The 22,910-nt window shown below is 43.9% G+C and overlaps 2 protein-coding genes across 3 annotated transcripts in view; one reads left to right on the top strand and one right to left on the bottom strand.

Annotated features, from left to right (window-relative positions):
* Positions 1-22,910, top strand: part of ELP1 (elongator acetyltransferase complex subunit 1) — a 30,859-nt gene that overhangs the window by 1,568 nt on the left and 6,381 nt on the right. Inside the window, exons 3-28 of one of the 2 annotated variants that reach the window (XM_050329362.1) lie at positions 1,473-1,554; positions 2,688-2,768; positions 3,101-3,186; positions 4,426-4,525; positions 5,382-5,472; positions 5,968-6,091; positions 6,714-6,804; positions 7,803-8,033; positions 8,335-8,505; positions 9,121-9,220; positions 9,819-10,001; positions 10,785-10,891; positions 11,413-11,516; positions 12,334-12,387; positions 12,489-12,594; positions 13,266-13,381; positions 14,014-14,087; positions 14,707-14,785; positions 15,045-15,124; positions 16,012-16,152; positions 17,269-17,354; positions 18,411-18,559; positions 19,422-19,545; positions 19,955-20,052; positions 21,196-21,397; positions 22,333-22,394. In XM_050329362.1, coding sequence (XP_050185319.1) covers positions 1,473-1,554; positions 2,688-2,768; positions 3,101-3,186; positions 4,426-4,525; positions 5,382-5,472; positions 5,968-6,091; positions 6,714-6,804; positions 7,803-8,033; positions 8,335-8,505; positions 9,121-9,220; positions 9,819-10,001; positions 10,785-10,891; positions 11,413-11,516; positions 12,334-12,387; positions 12,489-12,594; positions 13,266-13,381; positions 14,014-14,087; positions 14,707-14,785; positions 15,045-15,124; positions 16,012-16,152; positions 17,269-17,354; positions 18,411-18,559; positions 19,422-19,545; positions 19,955-20,052; positions 21,196-21,397; positions 22,333-22,394 — 2,922 coding nt within the window. Of the gene's footprint in view, positions 1-1,472; positions 1,555-2,687; positions 2,769-3,100; positions 3,187-4,425; positions 4,526-5,381; positions 5,473-5,967; positions 6,092-6,713; positions 6,805-7,802; positions 8,034-8,334; positions 8,506-9,120; positions 9,221-9,818; positions 10,002-10,784; positions 10,892-11,412; positions 11,529-12,333; positions 12,388-12,488; positions 12,595-13,265; positions 13,382-14,013; positions 14,088-14,706; positions 14,786-15,044; positions 15,125-16,011; positions 16,153-17,268; positions 17,355-18,410; positions 18,560-19,421; positions 19,546-19,954; positions 20,053-21,195; positions 21,398-22,332; positions 22,395-22,910 lie in introns of both variants that reach the window. The other variant, XM_050329360.1, reaches the window with a different exon arrangement.
* TBC1D2 (TBC1 domain family member 2) overlaps positions 1-22,910 on the bottom strand; it is a 51,095-nt gene that overhangs the window by 25,136 nt on the left and 3,049 nt on the right. The window lies entirely within an intron of this gene.

The raw sequence follows: 22,910 nt of genomic DNA, 5'->3' as shown, positions 1-22,910 counted from the left end.
TGTGGGAGCCTTGAGTAGGATTAAGGACAGAATAGGCACTCTGTAAAAGAATTAAATTGATGTCTTGCCTGTCCAAAGCCCCAGTCCTCTAATTTTGCTTGAAGGGCTCTTAGCAAACACCCAGCACACAGGATCTGATTGAGAGTCTTACAGAAACAGGATTTTGCTGAGACTAGGTACAGAATAAAGTAATCCATTCATAACTCAGTGTAATCAGGCAATCCAGAACATCATGTTGACATGACTTAAGAGAGGAGAAAGTGTAGTGTGTTGTGATTTGAGAAACATTTGGAATGAAAAACCCCTAGAAAACATTAAAGGGAAACTGAAATAGCTGAGCAAATATGGCAGGAACTGAGATACTTGCTTTCTCAGTGTCAGATTTGTACTATCTTCAGCAGCACCCTCTGAAGTCTGAATCAGCTCCCATGATACCAGCCCAACAGTGCAGGTGTAGCTGGGCATGAGAGGACAGTGGTCTGTCTGGGTTAGCTGAAAGGTTGTGGTTATTTGCAGCTTGACTGTTTTGATTCTTGTTTGGGTTTGATTTGCAAATACGACTTAAATATGCAATCAGCTGTATCTGAAAAAGGTGTCCTTAAAACATGTCATAGGGGAATCAAAATTAACAAAGCCTGTGATACACAAGACTTTTCTTGCATTGATAGATGCATCAGAGATGAGGTTTACCTTCAGATTCTCTATTTCAAGGCTTTTTGGCTTACATTCCAGTTTTAGGGTTGTGTTCTTTGGCTGCAGTCAAGGCAGCAAGAAGGAAGTCTTTAAAGTTCCTCTGCTTGTTCTGAAACCCTTTGTACCTGGGTTATAGTTACTCTGCCCATGGGTGCCCAACGTCACTTTGCTTACCTGAAAAGACTGTGACACCCAAGGCTAATTCCTGTAATGGCATCATCTTGCCATGATATATTTATTGTTCCGTTCCATGCCTTTTGCGAATTGGAATAACAGTGCATGACAGAAGTTCTTTGCCGCTGCTGTTATATGCTCATAATGGGACAGTAAAACTGGCACAGTTTTTCATACACTTTTAAGTTGGTGCAGCTTTATACAGTTGTGCAGCACACACAGGCTGATCAGACTTTAACTTCATGTTGGAATTCTCTAGGTAAGAACCGTTATGTCTGTGTTTTGTGACTAATTAACTTTTTAACCAATGTAATCAAAGGCCCTGTCAGGCAGTATTAGTATTGACACTGTATGTGGTGACTTAAGACTGAGAGTTGAGAATAAAGCTCTTATTAAAACTGAGTATGGTAGAAAGTGTTAATCTTCAGATCATAAACATTCTGGAACCATCTTTAGTCAGAAAGTTTCTTTTTGTTTCGTAAAGTAACTTTTGTGACTTTTTTAAGTAGGAAGGGATTTTCCTACTTGGTGACTGTTTGCTTTTGTGCTGGAATAGTGCTGCACTCACATTCCTGCCCCTCTGTGATCTTATTTTGGTGTTGCAGGTGGAATGTGTTGGAAGTGTGGACAGCGGTCTGAGTACCATGAGCTGGAGTCCTGACCAAGAGCTTGTTTTGCTTGCAACAGGTATTAATAGCAGCCTGTAAGCTTCCTGCCTTTGGGAGTGAAACTCATTATGGCCAAAACATAAAACACAGCTAGGTTTTATAGGGAAGAATAAAAAGACAAAGTTATGTCATTGGAACTAGGACTTAAAGCGGGAAAAACCCCTACCTGATCCTATATGTGAGATTTTGTTTCATGGTCCATGAGGTGCTTTGGTGATCCAAGCAGAAGCTGTTCAGGTTCAAAAGACTGGGTTTTGTAGAAGAGTTATTAGTCCTTCAGCTCTTCCAAGGAAGTAGATTTGATGTAGTTAATTTTTTTGGCAAACTCTTCTCCAGCCACTTGGGCCCCTGTCTGTCTTAGTGCCTGAGATGATTATTTTCCATATTGAGGACATACCTTTTTTCTTGTTGAGCTTTATAAAATTCTGGGTAGCCCATCTCACCTACATGACACGATCCCTGTGGGCAGCAGCACAACCTTCTGCTGTACCTGCTGCTTCTCCCAGTTTTGCGTCATCTACAGCCTTGCTGAGGGTCCCATCCTCCAGGTCATTAAGGAAGATGTTAAGCATTGCTCCTGGACACCTGGGGCACACTGGTGGTGACTGACCTCAAGCTGCACTTTTTGCCACTGATAGCAAGCTCTTGAGCTTGGCAGTTCAGCTGGTTTTCAGTGTCCTCTTATCTATGCCATACTTAATGAGTTTGTCTATGATGATGTTGTGGGACACACCATCAAAAGGCTTATTAGAGTCAAGATAAATGAAATCCACTGTTCTCCCCCTATCCACAAGCTAGTCATCTAATTGTAGGAGCCTCTCAGGATGGTCAGGCATGATTTTCTCTTCATAAATCCATGCTGACTGCTTCCAGTTGCCTTCTTGTCCTTCCTCAAGAGAAAATACTTCACAGTGCCAGGTACTGTTTTGAAGGTGAAAAGAATTTTGTAAGATTAGACAAGGAAGCATGTTTTTGAGGACAAAAATTTGAAAGTGTTTTTTTGTTCCAGTCGTGAGATTTCGTGCTTTGAAGGATGTGTTCCCTGCAGTACCATATTTTCTATATTCAGGCCCATGACAGAACAATAGGACAACACAGGGGAATGTTGAGTGTTCATTTGCACCAATACTGTATTTAGCATCTGCCTTGCAGGTCAGCAAACACTCATCATGATGACAAGGGATTTTGAACCAATTACTGAGAAGCAAATCCACCAAGATGAGTTTGGGGAAGGTGAGAGGTGCACTGAAATGAAGTTGCTGTAACTGATGTCACTGGTATGTTGTAAGCATGTAAGTAAAGTAAGGAGACAGAGCTGAGCATTTATGTGCACTAGGAGGCATTTTAGCCTGTAATGCTGCTGAACAGCTGAAGAATACTTTTACTTGTGAGCATAAATTCAAGTAAGTTCCATGTACTGAAGGACTTTCTGGGCTAGGTAACTTTCCTGCAAGATTTTAAAATGAAATTTGGAGGGAAAGTGTGTGTGGCTTGAAGCTGTGGTTGTGTGTATAGTGTACAGTAGTGCTGTAAACTTTCCACTACAATTATTACTTCTTCTTCAGGAAAGTTTGTTGCTCTTGGTTGGGGAAAAAAGGAGACACAGTTCCATGGATCAGAAGGGAAACAGGCAGCACATCGCAAACAGACGGTATGATGCTGGGGTTTTTTGTGTCAAGCACGTGCTGTCTCTGTGAGAACATGAGTAAAGAGAGTTTCTGTTATTCCTGGGGTACCAGTTTCCCAACACCTTTCTGGCAGTTCTTTTTCATAGGCTGCTTCTGTTTCTGTGTTATCTGAAATCCTGCCTTTTTATCCTCCTCCTAAATCAAGAAAGCAGCTGGGAGTACTTAATACTTTTCGTATAGAACTGAAAGCAAGAATTGCAAGTTCTAGTGCTTGCAGAGGTAAACCCTCTCTTAAATCAGCATGATCAGTTTTGCTGAATGTGTGCTGCATACTGAAGTTTTTGCACGAGCAAGAGAAATAGCATGCAGTGTGGCTGAAAGGAGCAGAAATAACAGTAGATTGAACTCCCAGAAGGCCAGAGAAGAAGAATTTGGGCTACCTGAGCATCACCTGTGAGGCAGCTCCTTCACATTTTAGCTCTGTGCTCCTTTGTCTGACACTTCCATGTTTGAGTCTTGTTTTCTCTACTTTTTGTTTTGTGAAAAGTCAGCTAGCTAAAACCAGATTTTTCTTTTTGTGTTTAAGTTACAGAATTAAAACTGTTCAGTTAAGTCGGTCACTGCTGAAACCTCGCAGGCTACAGTGCAGACATGAAACGTGGCCTCTTCCAGCTTTACTGTTGGGACAGGCAGGACAAAGCTTATCTGGACAAGGGAAAATATGCCTAGTTGGACAAAATTAAAGCTTTTGAATAGCTACCTCTTTATGTATATTCTACTGAAATTTCTTTTTTCTTGTGTTCTGTGAAGAACCTGTTTGCCTTAAAGATCACTGCTTCTCATTCCAGCTTCTGTCTGCCGTACTGATTGCCTGGATGCCATGCCTTTCTCTTTCCAAGGGGTTGTGACAGTAATGAACAGATATGTAATGAACACCATCAGTAATGAACAAATCTTAATTCTTATGTCCAGCTTATGCTCGGCTGGTCTATAAGTAAAGACCGTGGTGGAGGGGAAGGATAGTGTGTGGTCATGTGAACAGACAGTCATACGCACTTGCAGGAAAAACAGATTGAAGTATTTCAGTTTTAATTCTAGTATTTCCTAAAATAACATTTTGAATAATGAATTTTTAACTTTGTAGCCTTGACACTTTTTAACGGATTGATTCCATGCCAAGGCTCTTCAAAGAGCAGTCTGTTTAGACGAAGGCAGCATTTGCCTTCCAGAGCTTTGATGCAACTTTCTTTATGTGACTTCAGGAAGTGTTGCCGACCTCAGCCTGGGACGATGGGAGGCCTCGGGTGACATGGAGGGGAGACGGGCAGTTTGTTGCAGTGAGTGCTGTCTGTCCAGAGACAGGTATGGGACCAAACTTCTTTGGAATACCAACATGTGTGAGGGGCTTCTTAAGCAGAATTTAGGTAAGGCAAGAGCTGTCTTGGCCAGTTGAAGCAAGGGTGAGTTGAGCTAGTTAATTGCTCTTTTCTCTGTTCTGATGTTCTCAGAGGCCTTTTATAGACACAATGTTTTGAACACTTTCTTTGCAGTTTGCTTTTCAGTTCAGTGAGATGCCGGGAGAGGGTACTACTGTGTAGATACTGCCTGAACTGCTTCTTTCACCAGTGCTAAATTACTGCTCAAGCTTTAAACAGTGTCTGATAGGCTCTCAGTGCCAAATGGATGAATATGTTTCGGGTGATACACTGTCCCTCATGCCAGCAGTTAAGCATTGCACACTGTTTTTTTAAATACTGGTAAATACTTTTCCCTTGGTTTGGCCCTAAAGCCAAAGAGGTGATGAGCATATGCATTTGTTGTAAGACTGTAACTGCTATCTTCCATGATAAATACTACATTTTGAAAGCTTAAATGTATTGGTCAATGCATTGAACTGCACTGCTCTTCCACAGGTTTGGGCTTTTACCTTCAGTACTTCAGATTAGGGAGGATCTTGAATGTATACAAAGATTTTAACATTTCCATGGCGAAAACATTTATTTTAACATTTCCGTGGAGGAAACTAGTATGACTGAACTAAATCAGACTGAAATTCCTAACTCGTTTCCTTTAGTCACTCAGTTACTATGGGGGATACAAGAGAAATCTCCTTTTTATGCACGTGCATCGAAATTTGCTCTTCTGCCCTCAGAAAATTAGGACATTTTCTTTCCAGTGTTTTCCTAGAGCTTTGTCTCACTGCTCTCTCAACCTGTAGGTGCTCGGAAGGTCAGGGTGTGGAACAGAGAGCTTGTGCTGCAGTCAACAAGTGAGCCTGTCTCAGGATTACAACAAGCACTGTCCTGGAAGTGAGTAATAAAGCAGTCTGCAAGTGGCAGCAGTGTTGCTTTTTATTCCCTGGTCACAGTCTTTGATCAGCATCAATTTCATTTCTTCTGTGTTTGTTGATTTTTTCCAAACCTTGAAGAAAGCCACCTTCTGATTCAGCATGAGGAACAGTGGCCCCTTAATCCTTGAAAAGTCTGATACTTGCATTACATGTGGGAAGAAAGACTAGATTGTCCCCATAGTGTCATTGTCAAGTGGGTTGGGACTCAACTGTATAAATAGGAATATTACAGGTCCCATTGCCAGTCCTCACATTTGATTGCTCCCCTGGGGATGTCATGAGCTCTGGAATATGTCTCTGCTGGACCTATGACTTTGTCTGCACAGTGCTGAGGAAAACACATCCTCTGCTGCCCTTTTCTTCATGTCGCTGGAGAAAATTTGAAACAATTGGTGTTTAAATGACAGCTAGTGACTGTGTGAGCAATAACTTTTCATTTGGCTCTTTTTTTAAGGCCTTCTGGAAACCTGATAGCATCTACACAAGAAAAACCCAACAGACAGGATGTGGTTTTTTTTGAGAAAAACGGACTTCTCCATGGCGAATTCACCCTGCCATTCCAGAAAGGACAGGTCAAAGTAAGTTCTTTGTCTGGGCTTCTTTGATGAGAGTGTAGCGGAGAGGAGGACTAGATCTTTTGCAGATACCAGCTGGAAGTTTTTAACTTAACACTTAGTGCCTGTCTAATGGAAGAAGTGATCTGAAAAGATATCAGTGAAGAAGCCTGTGGAGAAGATGCAATGCCCTCTGCAAGCTCATAGTAGAGACATGTAGTACAGAGTGACTGTAGCACTTGGGTGCTGCTGGGCCCTGTATCCTTTCTGTCAGGCAAATGATTCATAGGTGCTATTCAGCATGCCAGCTGAGTGAGGTCAAAGATATTATCCCAAGTAAGAGAAGTGAGAAGCTACTGCTAGGATGTTACTTCAGCTTCTGCCTTTGGATGTTGAGAGGTCTTTTGGCAGATGCTTCCTTAGTGCCAAGGAAAGCAAAGAGAACACTGCTGTCACATTTGTGGCCTCTTCAACAGTGGAGCTCTCAGGATGCCTTGTTCCAGCTGTTGGGAGCTTTGCAATACAGGAGGGCTGTGTTTGTCTGTTAACCTGTACACCTTACATTATTGAACATAAGGAACAACTCCTGGTCTTGCAAACAGGCTTGGAGCAACAACATCAGTAAGAGCCATGTTTGTGTCTGCAGGTTAATGAAGTGCTTTGGAATGCGGATTCTACGGTCCTGGCTGTCTGGCTGGAAGACCTCAAGGTGGAAAACTCTAGACCAAGCACTTATGGTGAGAGCAGTATGTGAGGCTCTGGCTCTTACACTTGCCTGCAAGTGTGGTCAGCAGTGGGTACTTATCTGCAAGTTAGGAGACACTGAGGAGGCTCACCAATGGCTTTGAGACCGCAGTGCTGGTGTCATGGTTTAACCCCAGCCAGCAGCCAAGCCTACACAGTCGCTCACCGACCTCCCCCCCAGCACCATGGGTTGAGATGAAGATGTTTTAATAGGGACAACAAAAGCTGTGCACGCTAAAAAAGCGATGCGGGGAATTAATCCACTGCTTCCTATGGGCAGGCAGGTGTTCAGCCATCCCCAAGAGAGCACAGCCCCATCACTTGTAGTGGTTTTGTAGTAAGACAGACACCATCACATTCATCACATCCAAACATTCCCCCTTTCATATACTAAGCATGGTGTTATATGGTCTGGAATATCCCTTTGGTCAGTTTGGGTCATCTGTCCCAGCTGTGTTTCCTCCCAACCTCCCAGGCAACCCCAACTTCCTCAACAGTGTGGCAGTACAAGAAGCAAAGAAGGCCTTGGCTCTGTGTAAGCCCTGCTCAGCAATAACAAAAACATGTCTATATTATCAACCCTGTGTCCAGCACAAATCCAAAATACAGCCCCATACTAGACACTGTGAAGAAAATTATCTCTACCCCAGCCAAAACCAGCACAGTTGGTCAGGAAGAACTGGTAGTTCAGCCTGGGCTCAAAGCATCTTCCTGGCTGCTGTAACTGGAAGTGGTATGAATGGAATGCTAAAGGTGTGAACCCTTCATGGAACAAGGCTACCTTGTCACAAGGTAGCTCAATGAATTCTAAGATGGACTCTTCTGCACAAAATCTGTTGTTTTCTTGTGCTGGGTGTTTATGGTACAGCTCATGGACTGAAGGCCAGAACTGTTATTTTCATGGCACGTAACCCACCCCTGAAGAGCAGTGGTGGGGGGGAGGAAGGGTTTGAGCTGGAGTACTCGTCTGTAGTAACTGTTTTTCTTACAGTTCAGCTGTGGACCACAGGGAACTATCACTGGTACCTGAAGCAAAGTCTGCATTTTGGTAGCTTGGAGGAAGATCAGTTGGTGTCACTGCTGTGGGACCGAGAGAACCTGTATAGACTGCATATACTCTGCCAGGGCTGGCATTACCTCTGCTATGACTGGCACTGGGCCACGGACCATGGGACGGGGGAGAACGGTCAGCATGTGGCCAATGTGGCTGTCATAGATGGAGGTAAGCAGTGGGACAGCTTTGCACCTCTAGAGTTAGAAGGAGTAATGTAGCCTTTTGTATGCAGGCTGGATGGGATTATGGCTCCTTTACTGTTGTTTCTATAAAGCTGTTACTGAGAGGGTCCATGTAATTGGTGGAAGCTTCAAAAGTGGGTCACTGAAGTTAACTACTAAGAGCACAGCAAATATTTTCCTGCAACATTATTCCTACTACCAGTGAAGAACCCAACAACAGCCTCATTAACATTTGGAGGGAGGTGCAGCTTGGATTTTCTTCTCTTTTTTTTTTTTTTTTTTTACAGATAAAGTACTTGTCACAGTGTTCCAGCATGCTGTGGTGCCTCCACCCATGTGTACCTATGAGCTCCAGCTCCAACAGGCAGTTAATCAGGTTGCATTTCACACAGATCTCAATCATAGTGGGGATATGGCTGTCCTGGATGCTGATAACAGGATCTCTGTGTACAGATATGGTGAGAGCATGTTGCACAGCCTTCTTAAAAAAAATCCTGTGTTCCTGAGAGCAGTACCCTGAGGGACTAGTAGGGTAGTGGTCACTCAAACCTTTAGTAGTTAGGAACAAGACAGGTTTGGTTTAATTGTGGGTTCAAGCTCTGCTCTCATTTCCAGTAGTTTGGGTGACACAGAAGCATTTTGGTGGTGCACTGACTTTTTGAGAAGACAGTGTTCAATACTTGTTTGCTGGTAATATCCTCCTGACTAGCTTCAGCTTGAGTGCAGCACACAGTATCTTGGGTAGTCTGTTCTGATGGCATGTTGCTGATTGGCACTGGAGATGTCTGAGAATCTATCTGGGGCACCCAGCACTTTCCAGAGTCCTACATACAATGTGCTATGAGGAAACAGGCTGTTACTGCTGTCTCTGTTTTGTACTGTATCATTGCAAGGTTACTGTCTGCTCCAGCGTGAGTCTTAACGAGAATTATGTGTTGGCTGTAGAAATGGAATTTTCTGACTTCTTTAATACTTTGATGTAGTTTGATCTACTTTTTGATAAGACTGAAGCTGAAAGGGGCTCTCTTGAGAGGATCTCTAAAGTCTGCCTTGTGCTGCTTTGTGTTTGCTAGGGCAGAGTACGGTGAATGACCCTACTGTCAAGTTAGGAGCCGTGGGTGGCAATGGATTTAAAGCAGCTGTGGAAACACCATACCTGGATAAAACCTACAGGTAATATAGAACTAATACAGCTGTAGTGTCGAGAAGAGTGTTGTGCCTACCTGGATGCTTTAGAGGTCACAGCTTGACACAGTTGACCCTGTGGCTGCAACTAATGCTGGGAAATGCCCTTGACTGAGGTCCTTGTCTAGTGGAAGCAGCGACTCTCAGTGACAGTCCTGAGATAACCTTTCCTGTGCCCGGTGCTGCATTTGGTCTCTGGAAGCAGAAGCATAAAGGAATGGCTGTGCAGTGCCCTGGCCCACGATCGTGGCACACTGAGCAACGGAGTTGCTTGCATGGCAGAGACACTGACAAGGTTAAAAATCCCATTCTGCTCTTCATTTGTTCCTTGAGGCAGTTGGCATGAAAGCAGTACTACCTCAGGAAAGCAAAAGGGGCTTCCTAGTTCTCGTCCTTTACCACCAGCCCAGCCTGTGGCAGGATTTATGCTTTGAGTGTCTGTGTTTCTGCACTGGAGCCCTCCCAGCCATGCTGTGTGTCTGAGCAGCCAGGCTTGCTGTGCCTAGGAAGACCTTTGTGTCTCCAGTGAGGTGGCTTACTGAAATCAAGTTCTATTTGCTTCCCAGTCTCTCTTATTTTGTGACAGAGTTGATGTGGGCCGTGACAACAGTGAAGCGATGGATCCTCTGGGGCTCCGATTTCTCACCTGGCTGCCAGATGGCAGCTTCCTGGTGGTTGGTCAAGGTCATGGTGCTGCTCAGTCTGTCCTTCACCATCTGACTGCAGTGCCTCACGTGGCTGGAGCTGAGGAACAGTGCCTGAATTTACGGTACTAGAGATCTGTCAGCTGTGGCTGAAGTTGGAGAACACCTCCAGACAGTCTCTTATTAGACTGCAGCCTGGAGGCTGTGGGTTGGGGAAATTTGACTCTCTTCCTGCAGGAGAACCAAACAGCTCATTAAGCTGCCCACTGGTCAGCACTTTCGTGTAGTCCTAATGCCTACACGCAGCCTAGCAGCAGTGTGCATGCTAACATGCCTGTGTCAGTACAGAATAGCTCTGTTCCCTTGAATTCCAGGCCCTCAGGGCAGGAGGATGGGACATTCTACCCTTTGCCCACCATTATCAAGGTCCAGAAGGGTACTAGTAGCCCTTGTAAGTGCTTTTCTCCTCCTCCTCACTTGCTGGTTTTGTGGGGCCAGCTAAATTAAAACCAGTTCACAAAAAAAAGCCACTTGAGGTACAGAAATACACTTCACAGAGAGATCTGGAGAGGGCTGCCTTGTGCAGCACTCACACAGCAGAGACAGGCTGATTTACATATGAACTGTAGAACAGAACAAAAGAAGTGTGGGTTTCAAAGTGCTGCAGGCAAGCCAACAGTATCCAGCACAGTTAGGCAAATGCCTGTTGGCTGGAGTTGCTGGTGCTCTGTGGTGCCAGTGTCAGCTGACATGGGTGTGAAAAGACTGCAGAAGATCCGTACTTGAACAAAGTATCTGTCCATGCTGGAAATACACATCTTTCCATCTGGCCACAAGAAAGGTGGGATGTAGGTTTTAAGTGTATCTCCTGTAACTGATGATCTGTGTTTTCCTCTGTCTTGCTTCAGGTTGTCTACACCTGTAGATGGAGAAGTGATCAGCCTGTACTGCAGCCCAGTGACCAAAACTGTAGCTCTGCAGTTGGCTGATAGACAGATCCTAAAATACCTGTGGGGTAAGCTGGGCCCTGTTAAAGTCTTAGCTGTAGTTATTACAGATTTCTTAGAAGGTTTAATGAGATGATTTGACATTCGGGGACTTGAGTGACTCTTGCTGGGTAGTTGGTGCTGCCTTTCATGCTCCCTCTGCTCCCAGAAATGGGCTGAAATGAGTGATTTGTGTGAGAAAGCAAATAACAGTTAACTTTTTAAATGTATATATGTATTTATGTATGTGTGTATGTGTTTATGTATGTATATTTACACATACACATATATATATATGCACACACACAAAGTTCAGTGCTGACTGACTGCCACAACCTTGGTACTTCTCTCTCATTCTGTGGTGAAAGGTGCTACTGAGCCCCAGAGGTTAATGCCTTCTTGTCTCCTGAGTCCTGGACTTCTGAGTCGGCATTCCTCCCTTCTTCAGATAGTGTAGCTTATTCCCAGCTCTGATTTTCTTGTGCCATGTGGTTTTAATGCCTGAATTTTTGATTGGCTGGAAAACAATTTGATCTTCCTTTCTTCTCAGAGGCTGCTACTCCAGTTCTTGAGCCCTGGCGGACGAGCAGTGGCTCTGCTGTTCGGTTCCCGTATCCTTGTGTGCAGACTTCTATCACGAGGATCAGTGGTGAAGTAAGTGAGACTGTGAGTAGATTAAATTCCCTACTCGGTTGTTCTCTGTGTCAAAAGTGCACCATGATCCCATGCACAGGGTCCAATGATACTTCTTCATGGCATTTCTGATAAAGCCCTGTGCAGACCTGAGAGCATATCTTTCCTTGCCTTCCAAAGCATTTCTGATGGAAATGCAGTTAACACCCAATCACCCCAATCTATGACTATAATGAATAATGTCATTAAAGAGCGAGAAATTTCAGATTGAAAATTTCCAGCAGTTGCAAGGTCGCTGCCGTGCCCTTTTTGAAAGGAGTATTTTGCTCTGTTTTATATGAACTTAACCTGTTAGCAAATATGGCTGCACTGAGTTCCTCAGATGTCCTACTGCTGGTGTTTCCTATTGATGATTTGGTGATGGTTTCTTGATAGCTGCAGCAGCTTTAAGAGTGAATACCTGTTTCGCTGATAGTTTCAGGGTTTCTTTCCTTCAGCGTGCATCCCAGTGAATGCTGTATGAAGCTGCTTTGCCATACTCTGCTGTGTTTCCTCTGGTATTTTGGACCCAAGTGCTGCTAAATAAAAAAACCTACATTTCTGGTGTGGTTTTTGCTTCTGTTTTATGACTGTACAGTTACAGGGTAGGCCAGTCTGGATTTCCAGCCAAAACATCTGTTTAAAGATGTTTGAGCCCTCCTGGAATAGAGGTTGCATGAATTCCTGTGCAGCTTCTCTAAGTATTCCACGAGGTACTCGTTACTAATTATGTCAGTGTTGCAAAATACTAGAGGTTGTGATGCTGTTAGGTCATAGTTGTCATCCTTTTTATTTACAGGAGGTGATCCTGGGCCTCACAGATCGATGCCGTTTTTTTGTTAATGATGTTGAGGTACCAAAGTTTTTATTCCTTGTTGCATCCCCTTTTCCTCTGCCAAAAACAGCTTTCCTGTTCTGGTCTATACAGTGATAAACTTCACTTTTTTTCTACAGGTTGCTTCCAACATCACCTCATTCACAACATACAATGAGTTTTTGTTGGTGACAACCAACTCCCACACTTGTCAGTGCTTCTGCTTAAAGAACTTATCAGTGAAAGGTAAATGTCAGCACTGTTTGCCTGGTAGCTTGTGGCCACTGTCTAGGAAGACAAGATGTCCCCATTTTTCACATCCAAACCTGCTGTATTTGGGACCCTCAAAGGAACTGCTTAAGATAGTAGAGTAAGAGAGTTGCTTTCAGAAATCTATCAGAGAGCAAGAACCACAGGGAACTGACTTTATATATCACACGCTTCTCACAAGGAGCATTATTTGTCCTGTAGTTGTTGTCCCTTCACTGTTTTCAAAAGCTTAGCCCTGCATTCGCTCCCTCCCCTCCATGTGTGAAAAAAGAACAGTCTGTGGGTGTGTGGTAGAGAAGGGATTACAGTAGAAGGAGTTTCTAGTGATACCTGGCTGAGATATGAGAAGTATGATGACCTTGGTAAAGGCAGGATGACCACTTAATAGTGCTTTACACCTTTCTGTGCTTCTCTCATTTGCTCTGTTGAGCTTTGTGATCCTGTTGTATAGAGGACATAGCTCTGCTTTGTGTACAGGTGCAGCAGGGGTTGGCGCTGAGAGGTTTTCATCCTGTCAGGAATTGTTGATCGCTGGTGTATTGTTGACTCAAGTCAGTCCAGTACAAACTCGTAGGGCTACACAGCAGGGCCATACTGGGGCGCTGTGCTGCAGTGTGCCATGTGTGCTGATAAATGTGTTGTCTTAGCCCTGCAGGCTGGCCTGAGCGGTGCTGCTGCACCCAACAGTGAGACCCTGCGCAAGGTGGAGCGAGGGTCACGCATCGTCACCGTCGTTCCCCAGGACACGAAGGTCGTGCTGCAGGTCAGTGCTCTGCCCATGTCTGCTGTCAGGGTGTGTAGGGGGCCGTCTCAGTGGGCAGCACCTGGCTGCCATCATGCAAACAGCCCTGCAGTGCTGCAGCACAGGCGGGCGGGTATGAACAGAACTGGGAAGGATGATTCAAATCCAGAATGGCTAAGGGAGTGTAGTGCTGCATATTGTGGCTTCTCACCATGAATCTCAGACTCACTTCCTAGCACTTGCTAGCAGCCCTCTGTTAGCCTTGGCACTAAGGTTGTCTGAAATGCTGAGCTCGCTCTTCAGAACCAGCAGAGATTTACAGAATGGAGAAAGATGTCATCTGAGAGGCACCACTGGAGGTGTGGAGCCCAACATCCTCCCCGGAGCAGGGCTAACCTGAATAACCTGATCAGATTGCTCTGGGTCTTGCCTGGTTGAGAGGAGTCTAGCCTCCTGAGGAAGGAATGTTTCTAAACTGAGATTATTCAGATATTTTTCCACAGTCACTGAAATTGCATATCCTTTGAAGTGAGCAAACAGGCCCATGCACCTGCAAGTTGCAGACAGGCCTAGAAAATTGGCCAGTCCTCACTTTACCTATAATGTAGTCAGAGTAACTACAAATAAGTAATCGTGTGGTTCTTGTGTTACAGATGCCAAGAGGAAATCTGGAGACTGTTCACCACCGAGCTCTGGTTCTTGCCCAGATTCGGAAGTGGCTAGACAGGTAAATGGCACTGGTGTGTTTGGGTCTTCTCTCTCCTGGTCTGAGTTGTTAGAGGCTGACTCACCTGGAAAAGAGAGGGAGGCTAAACTCAGGGGAATTGACCTTGTTAGAGGGAACGAAGCTTTTCTGGGACTACCAGCTAGAAATCCATCTTTCAGCAGTGCCACATCCTTCTGTCTTCACCACTGAAGGTCTTATTACATGTGCTGAGATTGTGTGGGTGGGAGAAATCTTCATCTGCTTTATTCTCCAGACTTCTCAATCACTTCATGATGAAGTTGGCTGTTTTCCATTTTTTACTTAATTCACTTGCATTGAAATTTTCTGAAACGGATATTGATCCGTGAAGTTAAAATGTAGCATTCTCTTTTTACGAGCACAAAATAATGCAAGTTCTGTATTCCCTCATCCACCTGGCATGCTGGTGTGTCCCAGTGCAAGGGCTGGCAATGAACTGTGGTGACCTTGCACATTTTTTCAGGAGGGCAAGCTACACAACTCATTGCATGGGCTGTTCTCTTCCCACTGGTTCTGCGCTTAGCTCTAGTCAGTTGCCTTTATTTGCGGATATTGCGTCTTACCCACTGTGTAAACTGTCCAACTTGACTCATTCCTCCAGGCTTATGTTCAGGGAAGCTTTTCAGTGTATGAGGAAGCTGCGAATCAACCTCAATCTTCTCTATGACCACAATCCCAAGGCAAGTATGCCCAGTTCTATTGTAGTGTTTGCCACGCTAATCTACCCTGGAGTCCATCGCCATTGAACACAGGGTTGAAAATAGCAGGTGGTGCTTTCAGCAGAGATGGCTGCTCTGCACTGTGACATCATCATGCAAGCAGATTAGATTTAGCATTTCCTTCACCCTGCACTTTCAGAGAAAGTCTCTGAATTTGTTCTTGTACTTAATGTGCCAAGAATATTCAGAGTAACAGTGGTAATACTCTTGTTCATTTCAGGTATTTCTGGAAAACACAGAAACCTTTATCAGGCAAATAGATTCTGTGAACTATATCAACTTATTTTTCACAGAACTGAAGTGAGTATAATTCTGCAAATGGAACATGCATGTAGTCAGTGGTGGTACATAATTTTGTCAAAATACTGGCAGGTCTTCAGTGTGGGTGCACAGAGTCAGAAATCTGGCATGTTGAGTCATAAAGGCCCAAGTAAACTCAGTAGTTTCAGAGACAGTCTGCCTTTTTGGGAATTCCAGCTTGCAGGCAGCCATTAGATTTTTGCAGCGAGCAATCAATACACTGCACAACTCCTTTGACTTGTCTTCTGCTTTGCTGTACAGCAGTAAACGAGAACAGAGAAAGTTTTGTTCCCACATAAAGAGGAGCAAGATGGCACTGTTCATCTAGAGCCTGAGGCCAAGATGCTTGCTTGGATTCCCAAATCAGGTGCCCTGACTTCTTTCTTAAAGGCTGAGTGATAAAACTCTTAAGGCATTGGTAGCTTCAGGACTTCTGAAGCTTGCTGAAGTAAGTAATTGTTTAGGAGCTGGAGATGTCACTTCACTGTTTTGTTTTATTTTCAGTTTTGACTGACCAGAAATAATACCAAATGTCTTATTTTTCAGAAGTGCTCAGTGGATAAATCCATGCTGGATTTAGTACAAGACAGCTCTATCTTGTAAAACTTGCCTTCTGGTTTTTTGGGTTTTTTTCATGCAACTGAAGTAGTTTTCTGACCGTTTGTTGTGGGGTTTTTTTATGCCTCTCTTGGCTGACAATCAATTGGGACTGATAAGAGATTTTGGGGAGCTTTCTGGTAGCATGGCAGGCTGTGTGTCAGTACAGCGTGACATAGCTATTTTGTTGAGTAGTAATTTGCTACATGCATTTGTGTTTCTTAATGTTACTGTCTTTGTTCTGGATTGTCTGATGGACACTGCTGTTCATGTCATCTGTTTTTATTTAGAGAAGAAGATTTCACAAAGAGCATGTACCCATCTCTGAATGGTAGCAGTAATACCCAACCACGCCAGCATTCTGATCAGAAGAAAGTTAACCTCATATGTGATGTGATGAGGGTTGCCATGGAACACATTGATCCTCAAAAGTGAGCACTTTCTTCTTGTAGGTGAAGGGAACCATTAGGGAGATTTCTATTAAGTCACTGGCAGAAGGCGAAGCTGTCTTTGACATCAGTTATTTTGCTTCAGGTTCTCTGAGATGAGCTTGTGCTCCACAAAACTAAGGTATACCATACCTTCCTTCTGCAGAGGATGCTGTCCTGGAAACCACAATATCTGATAATTCCACAGATAGCAAAGCAGCATTTTACTACCAGAATTAAAATAACAGATGCAGGATGCTTATAAAGGTTCAAGAAGTACAGTCTATTTAGGATCAGTGTGATATGGGGATGGAGAGACATGAGCGAGATTGTCCTATCAGTGCATTGCTGACTGTTTGAGCAGCTGGCCCTTTGCAAAGATCTCAGGTGTTCCATTTGAGACTGAATTGTTTTGTAGATCATCAGCTTCACGTTTCTGTATTATTAGCTTTTTTGGTAGCCATCCTCCTTGGATGAATCAACACCAGACAAGGATAAAGGGTGGGAAAATAGGATAATAACAGTGTTTAGTGAAACGGTGTTAAACTATGGGCAGCTTACATGTTAAATAGTGGATAGAGGAGCAACAGATTGTGAGTTGCTGCTGAGCCCTGAGAATTTAGACACTTTTCAGCAAACAGATGTTTCAGAAAACAAAGCATCTCCTTAGCTGAAAAGCTGTTTTGAAATAGTAACTCTGAAATGTATGAAGGTAAAAATAACATCCTAGAAAGCTTTCATTTTATAAAAAAGGCTATTTTCATGCCAAATTTCCTTTTGAAAACTGTGTCCAGCTATGTGAACTTTCAGAGAGGGGTGTGTTCTGTTCCTTATGCTGGCTGGCAGGGTAAGGAAGTTCATTCTACTCAAAACAGACCTCTAGCATTGTGACATGTGTGAGGAGTCATGCTGAGTAGAAAAACCTCTTTGGTATATTCTGTTCTTTTCCCATGTTTCCTGCCTTCCTTTAGAAAGATCAAAATGCCTGAGAAGTTTCTTTTCATTGACTTTTTTTTTTTTTACTAAAATGTAAATTAGAACTTGCAAAAACCGTGCTAAAAAAGGAATAAGCAGTGTTTGCCTTCTCACTTTTTTATTCACTGCTTCCCTTTTTTTCAGATACTGCCTATCAATACTGACAGCACATGTAAAGAAAAGTCCTCCAGAACTGGAAATTGCTCTCCAGAAGGTTCATGATCTTCGAGGTATTGTATCAAGAACTCAAAAGTTTTGAAAATGAGTGGTTTGCAGCAGCTTTCTGTTAAGGAAACTTCCGTATCCAACCATCCAAGCGCCACTCTGGCAGTCACACTTGCACTACCTGAGCTGGGACTGAAGCCCCTTCACAGCTACACACCCCACACACAGTCAGACCAGGTTTCCTTACAACCCCAGGTGTCCCACGGCAGTCTCAGATCCTTAAAATAAGTTAATCTTGGTGCAATAGCTAAATAACAAAATAACAGCTCAAGCTGGTGCCTCTGAGAAGGGACCATGAACAAAGGACCCTCTGGCCTACAAGAGCTTTTATACCCTCACAATCTGCCTCCACAAAAGTCTAGTGGTCCTCAGTTCCTGCTGTGTCTCCAAGTGTCCGGTCTCGTGGCTGGGCCACAGGTCCCTGGGCCCAAAGGGTTGGCAGTTCATGGCCCCCAGGGCTGCAGCTCCCACTGCAGCTGCACACAGAGCTGCCTGCACTGAATGTATTTCTCAATTCAGTTGAGGAATATAAGCGTATTCACTTTCACTTGTTAGCGTGGCTCACCCAGAAAATTATTTTCAGGTGACTGTTTATGGAGTCAGCCAGAAAACAAAGGTACTTGAAACTTCTGTGTGTTTAGGTACAGCAGCATATCAGCTAAGATATGCTCCTGTGCATGCCTTCAGCTCATTCTTTTATCTGGGTTTGTCAGCAGATACTCCAGAGTTGGACTGTTCTTGGTTTTCAATTGGAACTCCAGTTCTCCAAGCATGGGATAGGGAGTTCCTATTCTGGGTCCTAGTGTCTCAAGCTGGCAAACCTTTATTTTATGGTGATGCTTCTAACTTGTCACAGTTGCACACTTAAGAATTTACTGGGATGTTCTTGAACTTGCCCAGGAAAGGCAGAGTAACCCCTTCTGCAAGACAGAAAAAGCTGTTAGTTTGGGGGTCCCTGTCTGAGGTCAGGATTGTGCTTGAGGATGCATCCTTCCCTCACATCAGGGTTCCACTGCTGGTGGTGTAACAGATCATATCATAGCTTCTTTGTCTTATTACAGAAAACTTTACTCCAGATATCAAAGCTGTGAGTGCAGAAGAAGCACTGAAGTACCTGCTTTTCCTTGTGGATGTCAACGACTTGTATGAGTATTCCTTGGGGACATATGACTTTGATTTAGTCATCATGGTGGCAGAGAAGTCTCAAAAGGTCGTTGCTTATAGTTCCAAGCCAAGGAATTATTTGTTTGCTTTCTTGAAGGTTCTTTGGAGTCTGCAGATGAGACTGCATATTCTTTTAATAATGGCTCTCAACCCAGGCAGGATTCCAGTTGCTCAGAAGTCCTATGTGTGCTTGGGACGGTGCTGGGAAGGTGTCACATCTGTGCATCCCTTAGTACTTCTTGAGCACAGCTTTGGAAACTTGCTTGTGCTCAAGGTGAAATGGTATTGCTCTAAAACAGTGGGGCAAAATACCTCTGAGGAAGGGAGGGACTGGTGTCTGAAGTGTTGTGACTGCAGGCCTTCCATTCCCAGCTCTGTACTCTTGCCATTCTTGCTTATTTAGTGGTGCTTATGATAGTAGTGTGTATCTTTACGCAGGTTTAATGTGAAATCTCTGAGTGGAAATGCCAATCAGGATCTTCAGAGTTTCCTAATGTTGCAGTAAAGCCTGCTGTCCATCAGTTAGAACAACCTATTCATGTTAATGGGTTTCATGACCTTTGGTGTGGGGGACATTGATCAGCTTTATGGCTGCAAATTTATACATGATAATATCTAATAGAAACTAATATCTGATATAACATAACAGCCTTGAAATTTAAATGTCACCAGCCTTTAGGTACTGCCAAAGTCTATGTGGGAGCCAGGTAATTTAAGTTAATCATTCCCGGCAAGAGTGCATATACAGCATTGATCTCTGAAATTATTTACATTTGGAAAGAAAAAAAAAAAAAAGCCTATTTATGGTATTACATATTTTCAGATATGGGACTCTCTCTTGGTGAAGATGGGGGCAAATAAGGATTTTAGCAGATTAGCTCAACTGCAGTTTTCACTATTCTTTGCAGGACCCAAAAGAATATTTGCCCTTCTTAAATACCCTCCGGAAAATGGAAACCAATTATCAGCGATACACAATAGACAGACACTTGAAGAGATACACAAAAGCTCTTGGGCACCTCAGCAAATGTGGTAGGTGTCCTAAGGAGAATTTCTGCAGTGTAACATTTTCATTTTGGAGAGACTTTTGGGTAAAATAGCTGAAGAAAGAGAAGGATTGCACAAGGTCATCTTCCCTCCTGGTGAACTTCTACTGCATGCTTTTTGAAGGGTAGCTTGGTGCAGGGAGTGATCATGAAACATAAGTTTTGTTTTGTTTCTGCTTAAGTGACTTGTGCCCAGTCGGTATCTCTGGCAAAAGTGGAGCAAACCTCAAGGAAGTGAATGCCCTGATTTTACAGTAGTAGGACAGGTGATTTTTTTGCTCTTCCACCCAAGCACCTCTAGTTGCTTCTTGATGTGATGAACCCAGACTATCTGGGACCTGTGAGGGCTGTGTGCTTTCTCTTTCATTTTTATGAAAAGTACATTATTTCTGCAGGTCCTGAACACTTCCCTGAATTTCTGAACTTGGTGAAGGATCAGAATCTGTATGGTGAGGCGCTGAAGCTGTATCCCTCTAGCACTCAGGAGTACAAGGTGTGTAAGGATGTGACACTGCAGTGTCCAAGCTTGTCAGTCTCTCAGGCATTCCTCAGCACTTTGCATGAGGGCAGGAATGAAACAGCAGCTGCTTGTGTTCAGGTTCTGTGGGTCATTGCTGTTCCAGTGTTGTCTGAGACACTCCTCTGAGATGACAGCAGGAGTGACTATTAGGACTAACCCTATGGGGCCTGGTCACTGAAGGACTGGTGGTTATGTTATTTCTTTGGTCTTGTGACCCAGAGAGCACCTAGAATTCGTGTTTCTTGTACTGCACTGTCTTGTGATTGCTGACAAGACTTCCATAACCACAGAAAGACTTCTTCCTATCTTGACCTCTGTCTGGCTTGCAGATTGTATGGAGAAACTTTGTTATCCTTAAACTGTTCTGAAAAGTGCTATAGAGCTTGGGACACTTGCAGTTGTGCTGTTTCCTTCTATGCAGTGTCCCTTGTTGGTTTCAATATTGAAGAACTTTAGCTTGCCCAAGGCTGAGATAAAATGTAAATGCATCTAATATAATTTAATTTAGATATTGTAAATAAACAACACACAAGCCTTTGTGAAAGGAGTAGATCGAATAAGAGGGAAAATAGAGAAATTTGGTCTATTTGCAACTCAGTGAAAGCAGAAAGGACTCTTTACTCATGAGGGAGGTCTGTTCCTGAATGATTCAGTGGGAGTCTTCTATTATTCCTCTCATAGCCTTCCAGTCAAATCCTCCTGTCCTTTCTTCATGGAGGTAGTGAGCTTCAAATAGTCTGTGCCCAGAACTGCAGGGCTTGCTTGTTCCCTGTGCCAGTGCATGCCTCCTGAAGTAAGTTGGTTCATAGAGACATTCTAACAAAAACTGCTCATTGAGTGGGGAAGAAGGGTCTGATTTCCTGCAGTATCAGTTTACCCAGCCTTTGGTTTGGAGAATTAGGTACCTCCCCATCTCACTTGCTTTGGCCCTGTGAAATGTCTGCATGTGCTAATCATCAGCCTTTGGCTTGATAAGAAGTTTGAAATGGGGTAGAAACAAGGCCTGGAAGCCCCTTAGAGGAGGGGGTAGTAGGCTTTTGTTGATGGGCCCTTAATATTTACTAATGGAGGACTGCTAGTGGTTTTACAGCTAACTTTTTATTTTTCTTCTTGCAGGACATCAGCGATGCATATGGGGAGTACTTGATTCAGAAGCAGCTGTGTGAACAGGCTGCACTGATATTTGCTCGTGCTGGCATCTTTGCAAAAGCACTCGACGCTTTTCAGAGCAGTGGCAGCTGGCAGCAGGCCCTGTGCATGGCATCACGGCTTGGCTACACAAAGGATGAGCTCTCCAGTCTGGCACGGAGCATGGCAGGTAGGCCTTGAGGAGATGAAAGTGTGCAGAGCAGAAGTGGCTGTTGTTATTTATGGTTCATTTCATTTTTTTCTAAAATTCAGTGAATTTGAGTATTCAGTATTCAGCAGCATATTCCTTAAATGAGAGCAAAGATCCCATGCTTCCCAAGGGTTTGTGCAAATCACCTTTGTTTCTCAAAGGAACCAAAATGTGTTGGAGCTGTGTTGGTAGGCACCCAGGAGTTGCCAAGCTCGCTGTGGCCTTGGCTGCCCCATGCTGACTTCTTGCATTGTTTCCTTGCAACTGGTTGTTAAACTGCTCTTCCATATTGCCTCATGCTTAACCTCGGGGAATAGACATGCTCTGATGTGTCTGACATTACTGAGGCCTCTGGACATCATTTTTGCAAGTCCTGTGCCTAAACACAGATCTTGAAAGCTACTGCATAATTCAGAGCTGCATTTTAATGTTTTCCCCTTAAAGCCTGCTAGCAGTTAGGACCACCTGGTACATTTAAAGCTGTGTGCTGTCCTGATGCAGGAGAAGAAGGTAGCTGGTCTCAGAATTTGTGCTCACTAGTGTATCTCAGACTGCATGTGTGAGATGTGTTGTGGACCTGGCATATATTGCAGCAAGAGAAATGTCCTGGCTTCAGCCTTACCCAGAGGTCCAGTCTATGAAAGGCCCGCTTAACACAGTGGGAATATGGATTCTGGGAGTGTAGTCTTCCACACTTGGATACTGACATATTTGCTTTTTCTGAATCCTTCATGTCCTTCATCTCTTTCATACTTTTTTCTGGTGCCCTTCTTAAATTACAGCTGTAATTTAGCAATTGAGTGTGTGTGTGAGCAGATAGAAAGTGCTTCACTGAGTGGGATTTTCCTCTACTTTGTAGTTTTGTGGCACAAAATCCAGCCCTGAAAATCTGAAACTCTCACCTTGTCTTGTAGGAAAACTAGTTGAACAGAGAAGGCATGCAGAGGCAGCCATACTCCTGGAACAGTATGCTCAGGTAACATATCACCCTCGTGTCTGTGCCCCAGTAATACCCTCTGTCAGGTAGATACACCATCTGTGTTTTGTCTGTTCTCCTGCACCATATGTGGCTCCATGCATGCTGACAGCAAAACAGTCTGTGCCATGGGCTCCCCTGTGGAGGGCAGAGCAGGCCCAGGTGATGCAGTGAGCAGGGTGGGGATAAATGCTGTGTCCCTGAGTTCTTCCACTCACAAAGCTGCCCGTGCTTTGGTACGGAAACCTTTTTTCTCAGAGAGCTGAAGCACGAGGGGCTGGAGTAAGGAAAACAGAGTTCTAGATGGTTTTCCCCTCATTCTGGTAGAAGTAACATAGTTTTGGTGGGTTTGTGGTTTTTGTTTGTTTATTTGGCTTTTTTATATCAACACTTCAAAGTACCTGGCACTCTAGTGTTTTCCTGTCTTGACTGTGACACTGCTGCACAGAAATATGCATCTGAATAGCTGCTACCTGAATGTGTATTATGAACATCAGTGCCAGCCCATGGTTGCTC

Source organism: Myiozetetes cayanensis, unplaced genomic scaffold (genome assembly GCF_022539395.1).
Source record: "Myiozetetes cayanensis isolate MyiCay16 unplaced genomic scaffold, myiCay2020 scf4, whole genome shotgun sequence".
Taxonomy (NCBI): Eukaryota; Metazoa; Chordata; class Aves; order Passeriformes; family Tyrannidae; genus Myiozetetes; species Myiozetetes cayanensis.
The sequence above is the reverse complement of the archived record's forward strand: the minus strand, read 5'-3'. Positions and strand labels throughout refer to the sequence as shown.